This window comes from Spermophilus citellus (genome assembly GCF_964194105.1).
Source record: "Spermophilus citellus genome assembly, chromosome: 2".
Lineage (NCBI taxonomy): Eukaryota > Metazoa > Chordata > Mammalia > Rodentia > Sciuridae > Spermophilus > Spermophilus citellus.
In genome coordinates this window covers 255081699-255105979 of record NC_138183.1, presented here as the reverse complement: position 1 = coordinate 255105979, position 24281 = coordinate 255081699, and the positions used below count along the sequence as shown (strand labels likewise).

The 24281-nt window shown below is 51.6% G+C and overlaps 1 protein-coding gene across 8 annotated transcripts in view; it reads right to left on the bottom strand.

The window, feature by feature from the left end:
- Positions 1–18821, bottom strand: part of NAP1L4 (nucleosome assembly protein 1 like 4) — a 31384-nt gene extending 12563 nt beyond the window's left edge. For 2 of the 8 annotated variants that reach the window (XM_081280894.1, XM_081280898.1), the window contains exons 1-8: positions 18709–18819; positions 11313–11342; positions 10491–10594; positions 7703–7802; positions 5538–5679; positions 5320–5406; positions 3901–4026; positions 1153–1224 (exon numbers count right to left, since the gene is read on the bottom strand). In XM_081280894.1, the coding sequence (XP_081137020.1) occupies positions 1153–1224; positions 3901–4026; positions 5320–5406; positions 5538–5679; positions 7703–7802; positions 10491–10594; positions 11313–11326 (645 nt within the window). In that variant the 5' untranslated portion in view covers positions 11327–11342; positions 18709–18819. Of the gene's footprint in view, positions 1–1152; positions 1225–3900; positions 4027–5319; positions 5407–5537; positions 5680–7702; positions 7803–10490; positions 10595–11312; positions 11343–18685 lie in introns of all 8 variants that reach the window. The other 6 variants (XM_081280896.1, XM_081280899.1, XM_081280895.1 and 3 more) reach the window with 6 other exon arrangements.
- Between the last annotated feature and the right edge of the window lie 5460 nt (positions 18822–24281).

Below are 24281 nucleotides of genomic sequence, written 5' to 3'. Positions count from 1 at the left end.
CAGGAGTGACCTGCGCCTCTGCACAGGTGGCCCCCTTGGAGTCAGGCGGTTTTGCCTTCTTGGATCTGCACAGGACTTCTAAAGGAAAGGCCGTGGGGAAACGCAGAACTGGGGACAGCTGCTGAGAAGGGGACACTCTGCTTTCTACGTTCTCCCTAAGAAGCACATCTGGCTTTTATAACAAGGGACACAAGAGGGAAAGAGGAAGTGACAAGCCTACACCAAGGCTCTAGTCTAAGAGCCATGTGAGGTGGAAGACAAGAAGATGCTGAGAAAGGAAGAGGGACCCCGGCAATCACCAAGCAAACGTCCACTGAGAAAAAGGGGCTGCCCCAGAGGGAAAATGTCAACTTCATCTGGAAGATCTATGGGCAAGAGAGAAGAGCAAGAAAACAGAACCTCAGAATTGCAGGCGCCCTGGACACCAGACTGGGAGAAGTCACAGAAGGCCAAGCAGGCCACAGAGCCAGTCCCAGGTCCCAGGCTCCGAAGATCCCTAACCTAAAGCCCCTCCTAAAACACTGTCTCCAAGACCTGAAACTGAAAGCCACTGGTCAGTCAGTCATGTGTTGCTGGAGATGCTGTGGCACTGGAATGGAACCCGCCAGCCACAGCCAGGCTGAAGGGTTACGAACAGTGCAACCTGGAGGGCCAGGGGACGGCAGGGGGCAGGCCCACTCCCACTGACACTCCTGTGGGACGGTCATTCTAGAAAGATGTCTTGTGACACCAGAGTAGGAAAGCATTCTTCAGTCGCATCTGCCATTACAGTTGAGCCTGAACCCTGACAGGCCCCTCCTCAGTACCTGGGACCTCCGCGCAGGCGCTCCTCTTGGTGACACACCTCCCATCCTTTCCCTTTCGAGATGAGGCCTCCTTATGTTGCGCAGGCTGGTCTTGAACCTGCTCTAGGGGTCCTTCTACCACAGGTTTCTGAGGAGCTGTGTGTCACAATGCCCAGGGCAGGCCGTGGCCCATGCCATGCTGCCACTCACCCAACTCCAGTGCTCAGTGAGGCGCAGAGGGCACAGGCATGAAGCCTGACCCTGGGGAACATCCCTCTCAGGGCTGCCTGGCAACAGGCGACAGGGTCTGGACCTCCAGCTCCCAACTTCAGGCCCCACAGCCAACCGAAACGCAGCTGGAACTCACCATAGGCTGGCCAGGGTCGGAAAACTTCACTTTAATATCCTGCAGGTGTTTCAAGATTGGTTCATCATATTCCTAAGGAAAAACAGGGAAAAAAATTCCAATCGGCTTTTAAACCAAGGTGTGCAGGGTAGGGCAGTGGGCACACCCGAGGGTGGCTGGCCACCTGGATCCTGCCCCAGGACCCACCTCCAGGAGCTGGCCCCACCTGTTTCCCAACAGTGATGGCAACAACATATGCCAAGAACCATGTGCCATCTATCTCTGGCTGGCAAAACAGTGACCATCAATGCTGGCTGTAAGACTACCTCTGGTACCTGCCTGCTCTCCTGTGCCACCTGCCACCACACACAGAGAAATAGTGCCACCAACCCACACTGGTGGCCACTTTCCCATCTGTGGCAGTAAAGATCCCAAATCCACAGCACAAAGTGTGCCCACTGTCCAACCTGCAAGAACTTAGAACTCATGTGACTGTGCACCCTTTACGAGTGACCGTCATCTCACCTCAGAGCTCACCTAACCCATCATTTTATGAGTCCATGAAAAAAGCAAACTACGGCCATGGCCAGCTGCAATGCTCACGCGTGTGTCAAGGGGTGTGCGCCACCAGAGCCACTTCACCCTGAAGCCCGTGGGCCCAGAGCCTGCAGGTTCCACTGACATTTAGGAAGTCAATCTGGTAACTGCCGACTTCCCAACTTTAAGTTCTGGTGATAGCACAGAAAAGATGCTGGCAAAAGCCAGACACAGTAATAAGAAACCTAGCAGGTCGCTAAACCCACTCTGCTCACGTGATTCGGAAAGGAAGGCCGTTCCTCAGGGCCAGAGCAGACAGGACTGGGCTTGCTGTGCCACTGCCATGTGAACAGCCCCAGCTCCACCACGGCACGAGCACTACTGTCCTCAACCCGAACACTTCAGCTATGCTCTCCTCCTCAGCCACCAGGGACCCGTGAGCAGGGAACCCGACAGGCCCAGGGCCTAGCCCATCTGCAGCACTCGACCCTAGAGATGCCCCAGCACAGAATTAAAGGACACCAGGCAGCCCCACCTAGAGACTGCACGAGAATCAAGAGGAACAGGACAAGTGACCTCCCTCTCCACACAGGAAGTAAGAACTGCCTCCACCCCTGCGCAGCAGACACCTGCCGCTGCAGCGTAATTGCCCTCAGGTCCCTAACACCACGTGACGCTGCCACACACAGAGGATGGCGGCCAGATCTCCCACTCCCTGTCAGAGCCTCACCTCGCTGTGCCTGGCCAAGCGTGCAGGCCCCACCCTGACCAGACCCACAACCCGCCTTTCCTCTTTCTGCTCCCCTGATGTGGTGCTCTTCCCTTTGGTAATGGGGGGTCACATCCGGGGGTGCTTTACCACCCAGCCACATCCCAGCTCTTTTTAGTTTATCTCGAGACAGGGTTTCGCACAATCACTCAGTCTGAATGGAACTCGTGATCGTCCTGCCTCAGCCTCACGAGGTGGGACTGCGCTACCCCTGCTGTCAGTTTTCTACGTTGCTGGTGGATCTTTGGTTCTATTTTCTTATTTGCATGTGGTGCCGGGAATCGAACCCAGGGCCTCACATGTGCTATAAGCAAGTGCTCTACCACCGAGCCACAGCCCCAGCCCGTCAATGGGGTTTTTATAATCCTTGGAATACATTAGCTTCTTATACCACCAGGGCTGGGGTGTGGCTCAGTGGCAAAACGCGAGGCCCTGAGTTCCATCCCCAGGACCACAAAACAACCAGCACAAATTAAAAGCACCAAGAAAGTCACCTCACTGATTTGGGGACAGCATGAGAGGCATTAATGATGCTATAAGTAGTTTCAAAAGTTGCCAGATGGGTCGAACATTGGTAAAAATGTAGCTGGTAGAGATTGCATCTTTCCAAACCCTGTCCCGTAGAGCAGGCTTTACAAAGTATGGTCCAGTTTTCGTTAATCTCATCTTTTCATACCAAAAGGAAGCTTGGATCAGGAAAACCAAGGCTCCTCTACTTCAGATGCCTCCCAGGCCTGGAGTGAGAAAGCAGCTGCTCTTCTCACCCTTTCCCAGGTGTGGCGTGAGTGAAGGCAAGCCAGGCAGGACCATCACAAGGCAGGCAGTAAAGACTGCAACAAGGGACCCTCAAAGTCACCACTCAGGACCAAAAAACTCCGGGCAGGGTACAAGGTGGCTGTGCCCTGGCAGAAGTACCAGCCCTGTGGGTCAAGCTGTGCCATCCTGGATGTCTGTGTGCAGTTTCTGTGACCGTGCAGCAGGTCAGTCAATGAGGCTAGGGCAGAACTCTGTGACTCACTTCCAGGAAAGTCACACACCACTTCTCCAGTTACAGGAAGGTGGGTGAGTGGGACACAGAAAGGTTGGCTACTCCTTTTTGTTAAAAAGAGACTTTTCAATGGCAATTGTCAGAACATACCAGCAGCTTGTTTTGCACGTATGCAGCGAGGGGCACAAGGCCCTTCCAACAGCACCCCGAGGAGGAGGAGACACGTAGACACTCAAAGCCCTCCTCCAGCTGGCTGACCCGCCCACTAGGGTCCTGTCCTCAGCTGCTGCTGCTCACAGCCCATGAGCAGCCCCCACCCGTGAACAGGCTCTAAGGGCGATGTGTGGCCCCAGGAGGGTGAGACTCCGCCTGCACTGCCAGCCTTGCCCCCAGAGCTTCAAGGCAGGGACGGGGCTGCTGCCCAAACGCCTGCCCAGGGAAAGCACCTCCCAGCCACCAGGCAGCAGCGGCTCACCTGCACCAGCTCACTGAGCATGTCCACGTTTCTGAAGATGGTGAACCAGAACTCCGGGATTCCTCTGGGATTTGGCTCTTCTGCTGCTGGTTTCTCAGCTATAACTACTTTGTTTTTCATGTCTCCCTAAACCATAAAGATGCAAAACAGAATAGTTGTCACAAAAACAAATTAGCAATTGGCCTGAAGGCTTAGTGGAGCGAAATTTTAGTACTATACAAAGCTTCTACCTGAAACTTCTTCCTTCCGACTTGGTGTCTCCACACCATGGAGGGAAAAAAAATCACTCAAGCCACTATATCCAGAAGCACCCATGACACAATGTCACAGTGGGGGAAAAGCCAGAGGTGGCAAATGCCAGCAGACTGAACCCACATCTATTTAAAATGGGGTGCAAGGCAGGGGAGTTGAAGTAAGAAAAACAAACCTTTACTGCATGCAGCAGTACCTTTAGCATAGAGAAATTGCCCAGCTACACATGTGGATAAGCAAGTACTGGGCAAACATCGGGGTGGTGACCAGAGGCACCTGGCAGCGTGGATGGGGGTCTTGGAACAACATGGCCCCAGGGAAAAGGAACACGGAGGGAGGTTCCTGGTCACAGGGCTGGCTGGCTCAGAACAGCCTCGCAGGGCTTCCCAGCTGGCAAAGGCAGGGTGTCCTGGGTTCTAAGGAATGGACTCTCACCCACAGTCAGAGTTCCAACCAGGCCAGGCTCTGCCCATTTCCAAAAGACCAAACTATAGATGGCTACCAAAACTGACACACATTTTAAAAAAGCATAATGCTATAAGATAAACCTACTTGCGTTGTGAGTGTGAAATCAGGCTGATGTGCATGGGGTGTGGCCCAGGGGCAGGGCGACTGCCTAACAGGTCGAGTCTGGGTCCCACCCCCAGCACCACAAAAGGAAAACACTGTCAGGTTGCGCTGCACTTGGCGGTGGGTATTCCACGAGGTCTCCCCCCACACCCTCAGCTTTCAAGGGACTAGGGACACAGGTGTGTGGCACCCCTGCTGACCCCCGCTTTCTCTGGACCATGACCTTCACTGGGGTGTGACTGCTCCTGGCTCACCCAATCCTTTATACCAACACAGTGCCTCAGAGACACCGAAAGGAGCTGTGCCTCGCTCGCCACAGGGACCCAAGTGCCCAACCTGAGGGGGAAGAAGCACCTGTTGCTAGGAGCGCTTTTCTCTGGAAAAAGCTTTACTGATGATTTAAAACCATCAAATCAGGGGCTGGGGTTGTGGCTCAGAGGTAGAGTGCTCGCCTAGTATGCATGAGGCACTGGGTTCAATCCTCAGCACCACATAAAGATATTTGTCCACCTATAACTAAAAAAAAAAGCTCATGGAAACGTTGTTGTTTCTTACAGAACACATAGTCCACCCACTCATTTTTTCCCAAAACCTTACAGCCAACTTGTCGTCCTCTTCATTTTCACTGTGCCACTCTGACTCTGCGTCTGTCGGCTCCACATCACCAGTGATGAATTCTCTCCTCTGTGTGAAGACAAAACCCCTTAGAACCTGAGGCGACTCGGAAACTCTAGAGCCAGAAGAATGTCTGCACCACGTCTCCCAGACGAGGGTCCCCACGCCCCAGGCAGAGGCCGCCCCCCAGCGCTGCCCACCTTGTCGAACAGAGGCTGGTACAGGGCTGCGTACTTCCTCTCCAGGTCGTGCACCTCCTCGTAGAACTTGGCCTCTATGTGTGCACACCTCACCTGGAGCTGCTTCAGCGCGTTGATTCTCCTCTTGACGGCCCTGGGCAAGCTAGGAGAGGGAGTGGGGAGCCTTCTCAGCCTCAGCACAGCAACCCTCGCACCCCTGCTACCGACAAGAGCTCCCAAAGCCACTAAGAGAAGCACACAATGGCCCAGAGAGAAGAAGCGGAAAAGACAATTCACAAAAGAAAACTGTCCCACAGGAAGGTTCGACCTCATGAGAAAACCCCAAACACGTACCATCTGGAAGCAGTTTTCCTTAGCAAAATTAGTGGTTAACACAACACCACCCCTAGGTTTGAGGAGGCCAAGGGCACGAAAGCCTGCAGACTCATCTTTCTTAGGGGCTGATGGGAACTCTGGACATGTTCACCGGTGCAATAATCATACCACTAAGAATTCTTCCTAAGGAAATAACCAGATATTCACCCAGGACAGTGCAGGGAACATCACTATTGTGACAACTAACAAACTGGGCGTGATGGTGCACACCTTTAATCCCAGCTACCCCCGGGGCTGAGCCAGGAGGACTGAAAGTTTGAGGTCAGCTCTCGCAATGTAGCGAGGCCCTTAACAACTCAGTGAGACCCTCAGTGAGTCTCAAAATAAAAAGGGCCAGCTATGGTGGCACACGCCTATAATCCCCGAGGCTTGGGAGGAAATAACCAAAGATAGAAGGATCATGAGTTCAAAGTCAGACTCAGCAATGGCGAGGTGCTAAGCTACTCAGTGAGACCCTATATCTAAGTAAATAAAGTACAAAACAGGGCCAGGCATGTGGCTCAGTGGTAGAGCCCCTGGGCCAGCTGCTTGAAGGACTTCTAAACAAAACCCCAAACAGAAAATTGGCACAAGAGAACCTGATCAGGACTCAGAATGGCATGGGTCATGCTGTCCACGACTATCTGGTACCACATGCAGGTCCTTGAGAACTCACCAACAGGGCAAGCTCTTCTTTCAACCAGATTAACTAAGAATTTTAATATTTATTTTTTTAGTTTTAGGTGGATATAATCTTTATTTTATATTTACATGGTGCTGAGGATTGAACCCAGTGCCTCATGCATGCTAGTTGAGCGCTCTACCTCTGAGCCCGAGCCCCAGCCCTAAGGAAGAGCTTTTTGCCTGTTTTGTTCTAGGTCCCTTTTTGTTGCTGTTGTTTGCTTGTTTTACGTTTGTATGAAGCAGCCCTATAAATTAATAAAAGCTTTTTATGGACCCAGGACAATCATTTATTTAAAGTAAAGTGCTTAGTCACAACCGAGAGGAACAGACTGGTTCCCGAACCCGATCTTCCAGTGTCAGCCAGCACTGGAGGGAGCACATTCGCACCCTCATGCACCAGGCCAGTGTGGAACCAATTCTGTGCCCAGAGAACCTTGTCCCCAGGCCTGCACCTCCTGTCAGGGAATGAAAGACACCTGCTTGCTCAGTTTCCACAGTCAGAGAGCTGGACGGCATACCCACTCAGGTCTATCTCTAATTCTGTCTCTAAGAAACACCCTGGGAAAACCTTGACCACTACACACGAGGCTCTTGGTTCAATACCCTATCAAAAACCAAGCCAGATCAACCAAACCAAAGCAAGCCTTACCCACCAAGTAATCCCCAGAGAACCCTCCAAATGGACAAAGCAAACCCCAGTGTCCCCTCCATTACAGCCCTGGGGGCATCAATGAGCCCTAAGTAGGAGCTGATATACAGGGTGGGACATCCTGTGAGGTCAAACCCTGGCCTGATGGGAGGCTCACTGCTTGCAGAAGGCAGACAGGGAGGCTTCTTATCACTCACACTGTGCAACACAAGCAGCCACAGGCTTGGTGGGGGAAGCCAGACAACATTCTGCTGCCAGTGATGGTTGAAGTTCTCCACACCGCCACAGGGTGGCACTGCGCACTTCCTAGCAGACAACTCCACCTGCACCCATGAGTGTCCAACCACAGGGTAGGACACCCATCTTTGGACCTGGCTCTTCTAGGCCAGGTTTGCACTCTTATCCCCATTCTGGGGCAGTGGAAAAGGTCTCTTCAACTCCATCCTGTGGCTTGAAGTCTTACCAGTAGCACACTTACGTTTCGATGTAGCTGGAAGGAGTGTGAGAGACGCTATCAAGTCGCTCCTGCAGAGCTGCCAGGACTTGTGGGTTCTGCATCACCTGATCTGTGAGCTTTTCTATCAAGAGTCAGAAAAAAGACCAAAAGTATTTAAAACACACCCACACAGAACAGCCAAGGACAGAAATCTCCTACGCAGATTGACTTAGTTTTGTGAAGCTACTAATTTCTAAACATAGCAAGTGACTTCCTAAAAACACATTCTGAAAAGTCAGACTTTTCCTTGGCAGTGCTAGGGCCTTGCTCATGCCAGGTAGATGCTCTACTACTCAGCTGCACCCAACTCTTGTTTCGTTTTAAGACGGGGTCTTGCTAAGTTGCTCAGGCTGACCCCAAATTTGTGATCCTCCTGCCTCAGCCTCTAGAATTGCTGGGATTACGGATGTATTACTATGCCCAGCTAGTTAAACTTTATTTTAGGAGCACACAATATTTTTTTGTGTAGCCAGGGATGCCCTGAGGTGTCTGATTCTTTGCTGTAGATATGCTGCACCCTCACGATTGTCAAGCTCAGTCTATCTCTGGCTACCTGGCAGCCTCCCCAAGTCCCACAGTGGTGTCCAAAAGCCAAGACCAGGGATGGGACACAAATAAAACAGGACCCATCCACGTGTGCTCTGCTCACCTAGCTGAGGAAAGGAGTGTGACCTGTGTCTAGGCAGTGTGCCTGCCAGCGTCCTCTGCCCTGCTGCTCCCCCGCCCCAGGCCCTTATGCTCTCACCCCTACCCTCCACAGAACACTGCCCACCACCCTGCTCCCTGACATCTCCCACAGTCCCACACTGCACCATTGGTATTCACAAGTCCAAATTCCCAGAATAAAACGACACCCACAGGGTGGAAAGTGTCCTTCACTCAGCTCTGACCACAGAGTGGGATTAATACCGGGCTCATGGCATCAGACTACAGGACTTGGTGAATAATTTCCCTCTTAATAAAGGAATCCCTCCTGTACTTGAGGAGGTATACACTTGGGAGCACTCATGCTGATATACATGAAATATATATCATGGAACGCGGGCAAGTCAAACACACCAACCAACTACTCTATTTAAATATTTAGTTGTTATCGTTGTTATCAAGGGGCAAAAACCCAGGGGCACTTAACCACTGAGCCACATCCCCAGCCCTCTTTGTTTTTTACTTTGAGACAGGGCCTTACTGAATTGCTTAGGGTCTTCCTAAGTTTCTGAGGCTGACCTTAAACTCGTTTCAGCCTTCCAAGCTGCTGGGATTACAGGTGTGTCACCACTCAATTTTAATGCAACCACTAACACGAAACATTATTCATGTGTACTTAATGTAATTTTGCATACAGAAAACTGCACATACATGCATAATCTGTCAAACACTGCACACATATAAAAACACATCTCCTGGGGCTGGGGTTGTGGCTCAGTGGTAGAGCATTTGCCTAGCATGTGCGAGGCCCTGGGTTTGATCCACAGTACCACATATAAATAAATAAAATACAGGTACTGTGTCCAACTACAACTAAAAAAGTATTAAAACAACAACAACAACACATCTCTAGATGTGTCATCTGAAATGGACTAGAAACAACGACTCTGAATATATATTTTCTGGTTTCTAGGTTATCTTTCCCAACTAAAAGGAACTGGGCTCCTTGGATAAATGGCGATTCCTGGTCTGGGGGGACAAGGAAAGCTCAAGGTAAAATGGAATATCACATTGTGCTGCAAGACCAGAGGTGTTTCAAAACGCAGGGGACTTCAAGAGGACAGCTGAAAGAGACCCACTTGTTAGACAGGACAACCTCATACCAAGGGAAGGGCAGACATGACAGCACCCTGAGCCGACAGCACAGTACAGGGAAGGGGGCTCTTCCGTCCACGGTGTGCAGGAGCAGGACAGGAAAAGCACCCTTTGGCAGCCTCCAGCCTCTCCAATCCAGCAAGACCGTCAGCGGGCGTGACGATCAGGAGGAGCGGTGAGTGCAGGCAAGGTCCAAGGACCACGATGACAGAAGCCAGCAGGGTCCCCAGCAGAGGCCAGACTGGCACCACATGGCTCCTGACCTGATGTACTGCACCACATCATCTCTGGGTGGCTCTCGACAACAGGCTCACCCTGGATCTCATCAGGACAGAACCAGATGGGGCACGCTACAGGACAAGTGTGGGCAGAGCATGCTAGGTGCCAGCCACAGGGAGGCGATGTCAGAGCAGAGATGCAACCCAGCGCCAATGTGACTCTCCAGCAGGCCCCAGACATGGTGTGGAAGTACAGGAAAACACATATGCACAGACCCTGGGTGATGGCACTGGGTGGGCGCTGAGCTTCTGGTTGTGGTAACAGCACCATGTCTCTAAGAGTACATTCCAGATTTTAGGAATCACATTCAATTACTAAGAAAACAGGAGATATCCACAACTTGCTTTTGGACAGTGAAAGGTGGATCTGGATCTGTATTAAGATTGTTAATGGGGAAAGTCAGCACACCTGTGAAGTCACGGGTACAATGACACATGGAACTTGCTTCACAGTAAGCAGGGTAAGGAAAGGCAGGGTACAGATGTGTATCTGAAGCCCACCTAAGTGAGGGCAGGTAAGCAGAGGGCGCTGTGCTATGGTTTACTTGTGCAGAGTCTGAATTTCCTATTGCACGGCCACTTCTAAACCAGGTACGGATGTTCATCTCGTACTGATGTTTCTAACCCTTCCAAGACTGAAACCCCACACTGGTGTTAGTACAGTACATATTCCAGAGGAAGAGGTTGCCCACCTGCAGGTGAGCCCTCCAACTGCGTTTCGGGTGCAGCTGACTGACCTGGACCACCTGCATTCTTAGCAGCTTCCCCTGAATCTGGAGGCACACCATCTGAAAAACTGAAACAGTGTGTTTAAAAAGTATCACCATCAAGAAAGTTGCAAAAACAAACCACAGGAATAAGTTTTTCTCCCATTTTTTCCAACACATTAGGCAGTGTTTGCAGCCACAGAACCAGGGAACACGACAGGGAATGAACGCGCTGCATCCCATCACCCCAGGGACTTACCTGTCCTGAAGGAAACGCCCACCACTCAGCACCCTTCTCCCACCCACAGAGTTCCAACCTGCAGCCCTTGCTCGGGCTTCTTAGTTGTTGTTTCTACAACAACTGTTGTTTCTTTCCTTAAAAATCTGCTCCCAGCCCTCAAAACCCAACCAACCCTACCAACTTTGTCCTGTCTGGCCTCTGCTCATGCCACCCAGCAGAGCAGCCCTGCCCGTGTGGGACACAGTCCCCACAGTGCTCTGAAAGCCAGCAGACTCTCTAAAACAATGCAGCTCCACAGGAAGAGAGCTAAGGCTCTTCACGGACATGCCTTCCTCAAGGAAGGCAGAAACACACAGCCCAAACCCACCCTGAGCAACCTACAACCTCTCCCCTGACAACTGTCTGAGGCATTTCTTCACCTGCTCGGATCCATGAGAAGCAAATGAGCCATCAGCTACAGAGTGAGTGCATTCACATGTTATTCTAGAACTGAATGACACTCACCCTGGCTCTTGCTCACTGAACTTGCTTTATAAATTCTGATGAACAAGTCCATTCAGGCTTACCTGTTATCTGCCATCTGAATGCTCTTATTCCTACAAATCAAAGAGAGTCACAATTATACTCACAAACAAAAACATCTGTTCAGTGTGCTCTTCCACACTGGTAGAGCACTTGCCTAGCATGTGCAAAGCCCTGAGTTCAATCTCCAGCACTGCGGGGAAGAAAAAAAAAAGTGCATTTCAAAAGGTACAGTGGCACATGCCTGTAATCCCAGTGGCTCGGGAGGCTGAGGCAGAAGGATCACAAGTTCAGAGTCAGACTCAGCAACTTAGGCTCTAAACAACTCAGCAAGACCTTGTCTCAAAATTAAAAAACAAAACTTTAAAGGGCTAGGGGATGTAACTCAGTGGGTTAAGCACCCCTGGTTCAATTCCCAGTACTAGAAAAAAAAAATGTGCATTTCATTATATGAAAATTTTACTCATAAAATGTCTCTTACTGGCACTAAAAAGACCAAGCTTCTTGATAAGAACAATTAATCCTAATTTACAACAGGAACGTCTGAGTGAACACACCATGACAATATAATAATGCTAGTCCAGTTATTTCAGACCAATTCAAAGCATTCACTGGTGTTTACACTAGCTCTCAAATTAATGCACAGCACGATGTTCTAATTTCATCTGCTAGTTCTGCACCTCTGACTTCCACACTGAAGATGCCCTGCTAGGTAACATTGTGTACTGCCTAGCCTGCTCAAGGCCCTGGGTTCCATTAACACCACGAGCAAAACAAAAACAACAAAAAACACACTCAGAATCTCACTTTCATAGGATGTTTAATATGATTAGCTCTAGATGGAAGAACTGAACAACGTTTTACCCATGAGTATTAAAAGATGGGACATAAGACGCTTTCTTAAATAGAAGAACTTGATACTGAAAAAGCTGCAAAGCCCAATTTTCACAAATTCAAGCCAATATATAAATGCACTGCCTGAAAGGGCCCTGAATGTATACTAAACCTGAACAAAGCTCCTCAAGCGTGACGGAGGGGACCCTGCGTGCCTGAACTTCTCCAGCTGAAACCTGGCCCATCTCCTTCCCAGGATGCACAGAAAGCCAAACCACTCACTCACAAGCTTTTGGAAAAGAGCGCAGCAAGAAATTTCTGTACTCATGACAAACAGCTCCAATTAGAATATATGACCTACAACTGTTTTGCATTTAACTCAACTGCACTTTTAAATTAGATTTTTACTGTTTGAAAAAAAAACATAAATATACTACAGATTATATTGTTTTTTAAAAAATTATTTATTAAGGTAAATTAATAAGAAAAAAAAATGCAACAAACCCTAGGGTGGCTGGTCACTCCACACCATCACCACAGCAGTAGTCAGGTCTAGCCCCACCTCATGGGATCCCAACTCCTACCCTCTAGACGGGCCAACCTCACCCTTCTATTCTCAGTGCATGCTCCTCTGCTGGACCTGCTGCAATCACAAGATTCCCAAAGTGACAGTTCACCTTTTCTCACATTATACATGCAAGGAGTGACACAGACCAACCTTCATAATTGCGTTTGATGCCAAACATCTGAGCGAACACACCATTTGCCAGTTGTTACATACTGAGGTGAAGTTTTTCTATGAGATTTTACACACACACACACACACACACACACACACACACACAAAGCTATACTGGAGATGGAACCTAGGCCTCACACATGCTAGGCGAGCGCTCTACCACTGAGCACAACCCCAGCCCCATGACATACTTTTGGTAATGGTCCCTGTGAGCATCTTTGTGTAATAGACTCTCCACCACAGTTATTCTTAATTTATACGGCAATAACAGGATTGCTGTGGTAGTATTTATGGGTCAGAGTATGAAGGGATCCTGACCCTGCCAAGCTGCCTACACACTGACACCACTTACACGCTGGCCACCGTGCCTAACATGCACCCAACAGCCCCCTCCCTCAATTACACTAACTGCCAAAGGGAGCCTGCTATCCTGGAAGCACCGACCACTGCCAGTCTAATGAACAGATGCCTCTTCGCCAACCCAGCAATGCTGTCCAGTAAGGCCACGCCTACCATTTCCAACAGGCATGGACCAGCGAAGGGCTGCCGTTCCAGGCACTTCAAGCGTTCTACACTCACATCAGCTCTACCAAGGAGGGACCCCCTCAGTTTAAGTGAGGAAGCTGAGGCTGGAAAAGATAAAAGGCCTAGCCCAAGGTCACAGGCTGGCACAATGTGGATCTAGGACTCCAAACTAGATCCTTCCATCCCTCCCCACGAATGCTAAACAATTCACCTGGGCTACAATTGGCTAATTTAACCAATTCACATTTGAGCTTCTATCTGCTCAATTAAAAGCTCTACCACAATCAGGGTCAGTCGGATTCCTGCTGTTCTGCTAAGACCTTCCCAAGAAGTTCACTCTGTCTAGAAAGGTGAGAACATTCCTTTTCTCCCTGTTCGCCAGCTAGTACCAGGACGCACGCGTGCCCAAGAGGTACACAGGATACACACACACTCCAGCAGACACGGGAAGGCCCCCCTCCAGCCTGGCAGACTCCACCAACTCGCACCTTTACCTGCAACACTACTACTTATGAATTAATTTCCTTTTAAATCAAATTAAAAATAAAGTTTCACAGGAAAACATTTGAACTTTTACAGAAAACTATACAACATTGAACTACTAATTTTTACCTGAAAACAGTCGATAGCCAAAATAACAATGTAACCACACATTGGGTTCCTTTGAAAGACAAAGGCATGAGCCTTAGAGTATGGTCACACTTCACAAAACCTCAGTCTGAACAGTTTCTACCTATCACCAAAGAGACTGAAAGGTTCCCAGTGCCTGCCCGCTAGATAACTAACTGATCAATCAGCAATAGTGGTTAAATAAACCCTAGAGCATGAAGAGGCGAGGTGGAAGCTGAGGGTGGCAGGCCACCTACTGATCCTGGAGAGTGTGACCAGCCTTGGTTCAGGTCCAACTCTCCAAGAACACTGGCTCACACTGTAGCTTAGGACTACGTTGGAGGGACAGAGGAACCATCCATGCCAAGAAAGAATCAGGACCCGCCACAGGACATCCCAACACCTACCTACAAGCCTGGTCAGTGCATGAGCCCCAGCAGTCCAGATCTCATTTAACTGCCCGGGTCCACAGCTCCTTTCCCAAGCCATCACCATTCCCTAGCATCTTAAGTTAACCAGGTTATTAGTTAAATGTCAGCAGACAAGTTAACAAGTAATTAAACAGCCAGGTGATCTGTGTAAATTTCCAAACTATGGAGAATGCAAACCAATATGCCCTTCATTAACAAAATGGGGGAGAGCCAGATCCTAACGCACACAGGTGCTCTTGAAATTATGCTGAAACTAAATCCAACTGCATTTAATTATCTAATTTATACATACCTCCTTTATCTTCTGACACATATATGTGGTAGTGAATAATAAGATAATTTTTTTTTTTTCAATTTACAGATACAGCTGAGCAAGGTGGCACATGCCTGTAATCTCAGCTACTCAGGAGCATCACAAGTTCCAGATCATCTGGGCAACTAAGAAGTCTGTCCCAGAATAAAAAACAATAATGCTGGGGGTGTAACTGGTGGTAGAGCACTTGTCTAGCATTATGGTGCCCTGGGTTCAATCCCCAGTACTTCAAAGTCAACCAACTAACCAGACACGTTACAGGTAAACCAAGACTGGCAAGTTGGGTATTGCTGAAGCTAAGTGATGGGTATAGGATCACTATTGTTTTTGAAAAGGATGAAACTTTTTATTATAGTGTTTAGAAATAATGACTAAGCAGTACATTTGTCATCCCATCAAAGAACACATTCCACGAAGGCAGGGACACTATCCTGTTCAATGCAGCAGTTCCAGGGCCCAGCACAGGATCTGGCATGAGAGATGGCCAGGAAATTGCTGTCTAAAAAACCCACTGCTGTTGAGTGACAGCTGCCTATTACCAGCATACAGCATGGCACCAGAGACCCCATGCACACTTCAGCCTGTCCCAAGCACCTTTCTCAGGACACAGAACAGACATTCCCCTGGTCATACCTGCTTACAAGATCTACTGAAATAACCATCCAAACACTCCACTTTTACTGAGGCAGTGGTCTTCCGTGCTACACTCCTTTTTCTGTGTTTCTTGGCAATTCATGAGAATCTGATGTTCGAAAGTTTTCTCAATCCAATACTTAAAAGATCTTGGCATCCTCGTCAGTAAGCCATTTCCTCTCCATCCTATTTCAAATTACAACCACCCAAGACTCCACTCTTATCTTTTTCTCAAAAGCACCTCCAACCATGTAACTTGCTTGTCTGTCTCCCACTGCAGACATGAGAGCAGGGTCTTAGACCCTGTATTATTCAGTGGAGACCCCAATACCTAGAACTGTGCTTGGTACTCATGAGAAAACAAATACATAAGAAGATATAGTCAGGCGCAGTGGTGCACACCTGTAATCCCAGAGGCTTGGGAGGCTGAGACAGGAGGATCCAGAGTTCAAAGCCAGCCCCAGCAACTGCAAGGTGCTAAGCAACTCACTGAGACCCCCGACTCTAAACAGAAACTATCTCACCTTGTTTTTGAATAGGCTTTTCTTTTCCCTCTGGACATGGGAGGAAAGCACATTTTAAGAGGTGGCAGAGTACATTTTACACAGATTAAGAATTTAAGGCTACATAGAGCAGTCAAGATGAAGAGTAAAATTCACAGTGATTTTTTTTTGTAGTTACAATAGTACAAAGCTGTAATGTCCCTCCTTTTACTAAACACTCACAAAATTTAAAATTTAACTACAGACAGAGCAAAAGCAACAGGACTTTCCCTGAAGCAAGCAGGGTAGAAAACAACTGTCAGATGAGAACAAATCTATGCCATCACAAACTTTTTCTTAAAAACATCCTAACAGGTCTGGGGTTAGTGGTAGAGCGCTTGCCTAGTGTGTGAGGCACTGGGTTTGAGCCTCAGCACCACATAAACAAAAATTTCTCCACTAGCTACCCATCAACAAGGGTCTCCCACTTATTACATATGTCCCCCAAAGACAAACCCCATGACTCGTTCAGGGAGGCTCCCACTTTGCTAACAATCATGAGGCCATGAGGCCCATGCAAAGTAAGCAGAGACCGGAAGAGAGCAGTTTCCTGCCATTCCACATCAGCTACTTCCTATCACTGCAGTGGTACAAGAGTCAAACTAAGATGGGCCTTCTATTCTGGGTGCCTAAAACACACTTTGTCTTAAACAAAAAGCAAGGATTCCTTGGCTAGCAAACTCTCAGCAAGCTCAAGGTCCTAACTGGAATGACTGGATCCCAGCAACACCCAATCTTCCCACTTCACATAGCTGATGATCTGAGGCCATAGGGAGTGTAGTCCTGAGGACTGAATGAGGGGCACTTTACCACTGAGCTACACCTCCAGCCTTTTGTTTTGTTTAAAGACAGGGTCTCACTAAATTGCCCAGTCTCAAACTTGTGATCCTCCTGCCTCAGCTTCCAGAGTCGCTGGGACTACAGGCCTGCTGCATGTGCCACCAAGCCTGCTGGCCTTGGGATTCTTTGGCAAAATTTTTGGAAGCACAACATAAACTTATCAAAACAGGCTTTAAATTGCAAACAACCAAAAAAAACCAAGCCCCTCTGAACTCCACTGTGCTTACACATTCATATTTGAGATTACCTCCTCCTAATGCTAGACCATCAACTGCTCAAAAGAAGATGTAAGATTTCAATCCTAGGCTACTAAAAATAAAAACCCTGATAAGCTAATGGATTTTTCCCCCCTTGGAGAAAAGGGTCTCGCTATGTTGCCCAGGCAGATCTCAAACTTGTGGGCTCAAGGTATCCTCCCACTTCAGCCTCCTGAGTAGCTGAGGACACAGGCATGCACCACCATGTCCAGCTTAGTGGAAATAAATTTTAAGATTCACCTACAAACTCAGACTGTAAAGTGGCAAACAATCCCATCTCAAAGAACTTAAGTCTCTATAGAAGTATGAAATGCTTCACACAGGTAAACTCCTCTAGCTCACTGTCTAACTGGCCAAGTCACAAAGCCATGATGTCTTGTAAGGTGGGAGGGAAACATCTCAGAACCTACATATTCTTAACCAACAAGTCAACCTGCACAAGTATGGAATGGAAGAGTGTCACTAGAGATGGGGTAGAACAAGAGGAAGTGGGACAGAAGAGGGACTTTTAGGGAGTGGGAAGGGTGCTGGGGGTGGGAGAGAGTAGATCAGTGGATGCGCAGAATGAATGCACAATGGATGTATAGAAGTATCACAGGGAATACACCAATCTGTACAACGTGCAGTGACTGTAACAAAGTAAGTAAAACGTATGCATTCTTTCTTAGAATTCAGTTGACCAAGTTTATCAAACCTGAAAATGATAAAACTGGCTACTGTTAAGAATTTGGCCAATTGCTCCAATTACTACTATTCCACATTCTTTCTGAAAAATACAGGATTCTAATACAACAAAATGAAAACAACTGGTTTTTAGATGCAATGATATATGGACACAGACAACAGCAGACATTCTGGGGGAAAAACAGACTGCCTAATAAGTTATCTGAGACAGCAGTAAAGTGTGCACAAAATCACACGGTGAGTGGAGGCCTTGAAATTCAGGCGAAAGTGTCCCTGTGGAAATTTGGGAAGGTTATAATTCCTACACTTACCTAATCTATAAATTGATCTCTCTCATAAACAATTAGGTTTACAAACAGCTTTACAGACCAAAAATCTGCAGTCTTGGTCCCCCCCCCCCAAGCACTATGTCGGATTCTGGACTTCCAGATTAGGGAAGCTCTTCCAGCAAATCCGTGCAAATATTCCAAAATCGGAAAAACTCCAAGACCCGCAGCAACACCTCCGGCCCCAGCGTTTCAGGTAGGGGGCACTCGCCAACCTTGACGCGGCGGGTTCACCGGGCCAGGCGACCCGGCCGCCCCAGCACAGCCGCTGCAGGAGGCCGGGCTCCGCGCGCACTCGGGCCGCCGCGGCAGCGCGCGCACCCGACCACGGGAGCCGCCGGACGCCCCGGCTGAGCCGCCGGGCAGGCGCAGAGGTGGGGCCGCCGCTCGCGCCGCCCGGCCCGGACCCACGGTCGGCTCGCGCGGCCCGAGCGCGCCCCGGCCCGGCCCCGGAAGCCCAGCCCCGCGCCGCCCGAGCCTGCGCGGCGCCGGCGGGGGGCGCGGGCCGCACGTGCGCGCGGGCGGCGGCCGCGGCGCGAACAAAGCGCGGCTGACCTTCACCGGGCGGGGCGGCGGGCGCCGCGGGGAGGAGCGCGGGACGCCGTCCGCCCCGCCGCCGCCCGCCCTCCGCCCCGAGCTCCGTCGCCACCCCGACCTCCCGGCCGCCCCGCCGCCCGCCGTTACCCGCAGGCGCCGCGCGCCCGCACCTCGCGCCTCCTGCGGCAGTGGCGGCCGTGCCTTCGCTCGCTCCGGGCTGCGCCGCCGTGGCCGCCAACAACGCCGCCTCCCGTTGGCCGCGCCGCCTGGCTCCGCCCTCAGCGAGCAAGGCGAGCTACGATTGGGCGAGCGCAGCGCAAGTCAACTGGGCCTCGGCGCCGCGCCGGGGACCAATCAGGGGGTGATGAGAGGCAGGGGCTCCGCGCAGCGCTCAGGCCCGCGAGCCGTATGCAAATCGGGTGTGTGACGTCGGGTAGCCCCGCGTCCTGTGCGCTCTCGCGCAGCCGCTCAGCACGTGGCGGCTGGCGGCCGCGCAGCTGTAGGCTGGTTTCCAGCTCAGCCGCAGCAGCGTCCGCGCCCAAGCGCCTGGCGATGCTCGGCTGTGTCCCCAGGTCTTTAATACTTCCCGAGCGGCTCTTCAAAACTTCCATTTCTCCTGGCGCGATGGCGCACGCTTGTCAACCCAGCGGTTCCGGAGGCTGAGACAGGAGGAACGAAAGTTTGAGGCCAGTCTCACCAATTTAACGAGATCCTGTCTCAAAAAATAAAAAGGACTGGGGATGTGTCCCAGTGATTAAGCGCCCCTTTTCTTTGGGTGATGGTGCTTCTGAAACTACACACGTACACACATAAATCCTACCCCCGCACCGGGTTATCACCGTGCTACGAGTTTATAGCGGAAGACGGGCAGATTTAAAACCATCTGCAGACTCCTGGCAGAGGGGTGAAGGGCACGGGCTGCTGCAACCCCCCCCCCCGGGGCCGGAAAACCAAGGCGAGCCCCCTGCAGGAGCTGGGTGTCCCCCCGGGCCTGAGTGCCGCACTTGGCGCCAGCGGGAAAGGAAGCACAGACCGACCCTGAAGGAAAAGAACCTGGAGCCTGCGCCAGTTTGAGGCTCCCCTACTCCACGGTCTCAGGTGCACCTGCCTTCATTGGTTCTGGCCCTGCCTGGATGTGGGGGTTGGTGTGGGAGGCACCAGGTGGGGGAGCCTCCCAGCTGAACCCTTGGGAGACCTGATGGAGGCCGGATGGGTGGTGGTGGTGGTGGTTCTTTCCCCAGGGTCACTTCTGTGATGTGGTCGCGGGTCTCCTCCGGCACAAACCGGGTGACAGAAACAACAGGCGTGTCAGTCCTCTGGTTCTGCAGGTCAGGAAGCGGAAGTCAAGGTGTGACGCAGCTGGGCTCCACCCGACACTGGGTGAGGGACCTTCCTTGCCCCTGGAAACTCCTGGTAGCTCCAGGCATCCTCGATTGTAACCCTGCCCATCTCCTCCGTCTTCATATGGCCTCCCCGGAAGCGTCTCTTCTTTGTGAAGATGCCAGTCACCAATCAAGATGTACCCTAGGGATTCCATCTCAGTGTTCACACCTACAAAGAACCTACCACCAAATGTCACAAGCCAAGACCTATGACTTGAGTGTAGCCTTGGGAAGCCACCATGCAGCCCACCATCACAAGGGGGGGGGGCACTGTGCCAGTCACCCCTGCCACTGGGCTGTGTAGAAGGTAGCAAGGGTTAAAGGGCAGGGATTCCCACTGTACAGATTCTAGCTGGGTGACCCTGGCAAGTGCCCTGCCCGTCTCCCGTCTCTGAAGTGTAGTACCTGCTTCACAGGGGCAGAGGCACTGAGCGAGCAGCCAGCTGGATGCGGCATCTGCTGTCCTTACCACCCCCTTCACCTTTGGGATGGGAGAGGAAGCAGACCCCCCAGGCTCAGCCTGCCCTGAGCTTTGGGGTGCACCTAGTCCCACACAGGCCCCGGGCTCACAGTGAACATGTGTGGCAGCTGGGAGCAGCTGCTTGCTGAGCCCAGGGCTGAACCCGAAGCTCTGAGGGGCTAAAAGACTGGCTCTTGGGTCTGCCTGGGGCTGGGACGTTGGACCCAGGAATACACCTGCCCGTGCCTGGAGATGTGCACCCTCCAGGTGGGCCCTGTGGGTCTGAAAAGCAGGCCATGAATGTCACATCTTCCCTCATCAGCACCCTCCAGTCACTTGGGTATTGAGGATGGTCACCCCCTCTGAGAGGCTTCGCCCCCACCCAGTGCCACCTCCCTTTTATTTCCATCAGGCAGTGCTGCCTTCCTCCTTCACTTGTCCCCACCACTAGAAAAGAGCAGTGTCAGCAGGCTTCCAGGGGTAAGGCTGATGGGGCTGAGAGCCGAGGACCTGCCGAGTGACCAGCTGGGCTTGGCGTGTGGAGCCTGCCCGGCCAGCCGCCTACTGTGTTCTGGGACCTGTAGATAGCTCAGGGTGGCTCATGTCCCTACAGATAGTGTGGGGGAGCCCACAGGGAGGTGTCCCCCATATGACAGGGATTGGGGGAGGGGCAGGTGATGCCTGGGTGAGGCTGCAACTAGGGAATTGTGGGGAATGTGTAGGTGGCCCAGGGGGCCCCGTCCTCTTGCATTCTCTCAGGTCTGTGCATGGTGGGTCTGGGACCCCCAGCAGAAACGGGAGTGACCCCGTGCAGGGAGGCTCTTTGCAACCTGGAAAATGTTCTGAAATTAGGTAACAATCATTACTTGCCTGCGCAGTGACTGCATGACCTGTTCTCCATTGCAGTCTTGGATGAATTTTTGATAAGTATTCTTATTTTTTTGGTACTGGGGATTGAACCCAGGGGCACTTAAACACTGAGCCACATCCCCAGCCCTTTTTTATATTTTATTTAAGGACAGTCTTGCTGAGTTGCTGAGGCTGGCTTCGAATAACTCATGATCCTCCTGCCTCAGCTTCCCAGCGTCTGGAATTACAGGTGGGTGCCACTGCACCACCTCTATATTCCATTTCTTCATTTATCTATTTAGTGGGCACCAGGGATTGACTTCAGAGGCACTCGACTACTGAACCACATTCCCAGCCCTATTTTGTATTTTATTTACAGACAGGGTCTTGCCGAGTTGCTTAGAGACTCGGTTTATGTTGAGGCTGGCTTTGAACTTGCGACCCTCCTGCTTCAGCCTCCTGAGCCGCTGGGATTACAGGCGTGTGCCACCGCCCCTGGCATATTTTTAGTAGACACACAGTAATAATGGGTGTTGATGGGGTCCAGTGTGGCATTTCCATGCCGGGGGCAATGTGTACTGATCAGGTCGGGGTCACTCGCGTGCCCACCACCAGTTCTGTGTGCGGGAGCGTGAAGACCCTCTGTGTCAGCTGTCAGGAAGTGCTCCGTTGCCGCCAGCCAGTTCCTCCGCTGTGCCATGGCACGTTAGAAGTCAGTCCTCCTGCCCGGCTGCACCCGGAGCCCGTGTACGTCCTCTCCAGCCACCCTCCCCCACCCTTCCCGGGCTCTGTGGCCACTGCCTCACTCGCTGCTTTGGGACCCTGCTTTAGCTTCTGCGGAAGTGAGCCCGGAGCACTTGTCCCTGTGCCCGGTGCGTGTCACTGTGCTCAGGTTCTCCGGTTCCCTTGGTTTCACGGCACATGGCAGGACGCTCTCTGTGGCTGAGCGCTCTTCCAGGACACGTTTGCACTCACACCCAGGAGGACTCCTTATGGACGGCTGCAGAGGGCGCTGCACAGGGCCTGCACATGCGGTGTCTTCAACGTGCCAACGTCAGCTCTGGTGGTTCTGGGGAGCAGGACAGCGGTCCCGTGCAGTTCTGTTTCTTTTGTTTTTGTGGTGCTGGGGATGGAACCGGGCCTTGAGCAGGCTGGGCAAGCTACACCCCAGCCCCTCTGGCATCTGTGAAGAGACTTGTGCCTTTCTCCCTAGAACCCGCAAGGCACCTGTGGGAGGACACTTTGCCACGGTGCGTTATGCAGCCCCTGGAACTCTCCCAGGGGTCTCAGCCACTCCACCAAGACCAGAAAGGGTCGCCTTTCTACCAGCGGGCAACATTGGGCAAGTCTCCCCTCTAGCTGGGGCCCTCTGGTGGCCCTGAGACAGTCCCATGAAAGGAGGAAGGATGCCTGATGCGGTCACTGATGCACAACAGGTCTGCAGAGGAAGAGCTGTCACCAGGGCTGCTCCAGGAGTGACACTACTCTTTGGCTCTGTTTCTGAGCTATCATACTCTCCACTGCCCTGACTGTCCCAGACATGCCAAGGGGAGCTCCCGGGGAAGCTGCAGATAGAGTGCCGGGGTCCCGTGAGCCCTGAGCCACACTGTGCGGGGCCAGAGCATGCCAGGTGAGTACCAGGCACCCGTGCTGGCAGTGGGTAGCTCCCCGTGAGGCCAGCGCATGGGCAGAGCTGCCTAACTGCCACCACAAGGACACACCACTGTCCCGAGGTGCCCTCCTGCTGTCCCCTGCAGCCACCCCCACCACCCCCTCCATCCCCATGGCTAGGTTTGAGAATAGTACCTACATGGGTGGCATGTGACCTCTGAGATGACTTTCCCCTTAGTGTGATTCCTAGACACAGCCAGCAGTACATGCCACTGGCTCGCCCATATCCTTTTGCCGTGACTCCATCAGTCATTAGAAGTGTCCCTCTTTGGGCACAAAGAGTCCAGGCTTCCCACTTCTGTACTGGCGGATTCTGAAGGAGGTGGCAGCATCTAGAGCCCGCAGAGCCCGTGCACTCACTGCTCCAAGGAGTCGCCTTCCCGTCTAGAGCCAGGAGACACTCTGCGGCTCACACTGTCGGTCAGGTCATATTGCTTTGTCCAGTTCATACGGAACAGCACAGGGACTTAACTTGATTTTTTAAGTTTGTATTTTATCTCTTACATTAAAATCCTGGTTGCTGACATCAGTGTTATCTGCTCTGTCTCAGCATAGAGTTTGGAAACACCGTACCAATGTTACTAGAGGCAGAACTACCACGTCACGTCATCCCTGGCCTGGGCAGGCCCCCACCGAGGTGACTAGCAGAGGCCGTTCTCTGAGCTGAGCTGATCAGTTTCCAGCAGCCATAGTTTGGATCTGAATGGTGTAAAGGCCTGGTCTCCAGCCCATGGTGCTGCTGGGAGGTGTGGGGGGATCCAACTGGGAGGAGGTAGGGTTATGGGGTTGACCCTGAGGGGAGATTGGGAGCCCTGCTCTTCTTCTGTCTCTGCTCCATCACGTGCTCCCTGCCACGAAGTTCCCTGCCCACCACAGGACCAAGCCGGCCACAGTGGCAGACAGCACACCGGGAAGCTGCCGTGCTTTCCTGGTCCCCCCAGAGTCCTTCAAGAACTGTCCTGCTCCTCCCCAGGGACGTGGGTGGCTCTTTGTGATGGTCTCCACTAGGAAGATGCCATGGCCTCTGGAGTTAGGACCCTCCAGCTCCTCTCTCTGGACACAGCCTCCAAAGTCGCTGGGAGAGGCCACAGCAATGAGAGGTGCCCAGCAGCCCCAGCCCAGGGCCAGGTGTGAACCTCAGATGAGCTGCCTGACTGCCAGGAACTGCCTGCCAAGCCCCTGGCCAGTGTAGTCGATGGCTATGGTTCTTGGCCACCAGGTTCTGGGGTGTCTGTTATGTAGCAACAGCTAACTGGGACAGGCTGCTTAATGCTGTCTGGGGGACATTTTTCTTTTAAATATAAAATACCAATAAAGTTGGGGCTAGGGATATAGCTCAGTTGGTAGAGTGCTTGCCTTGCACACACAAGGCCCTGGGCTT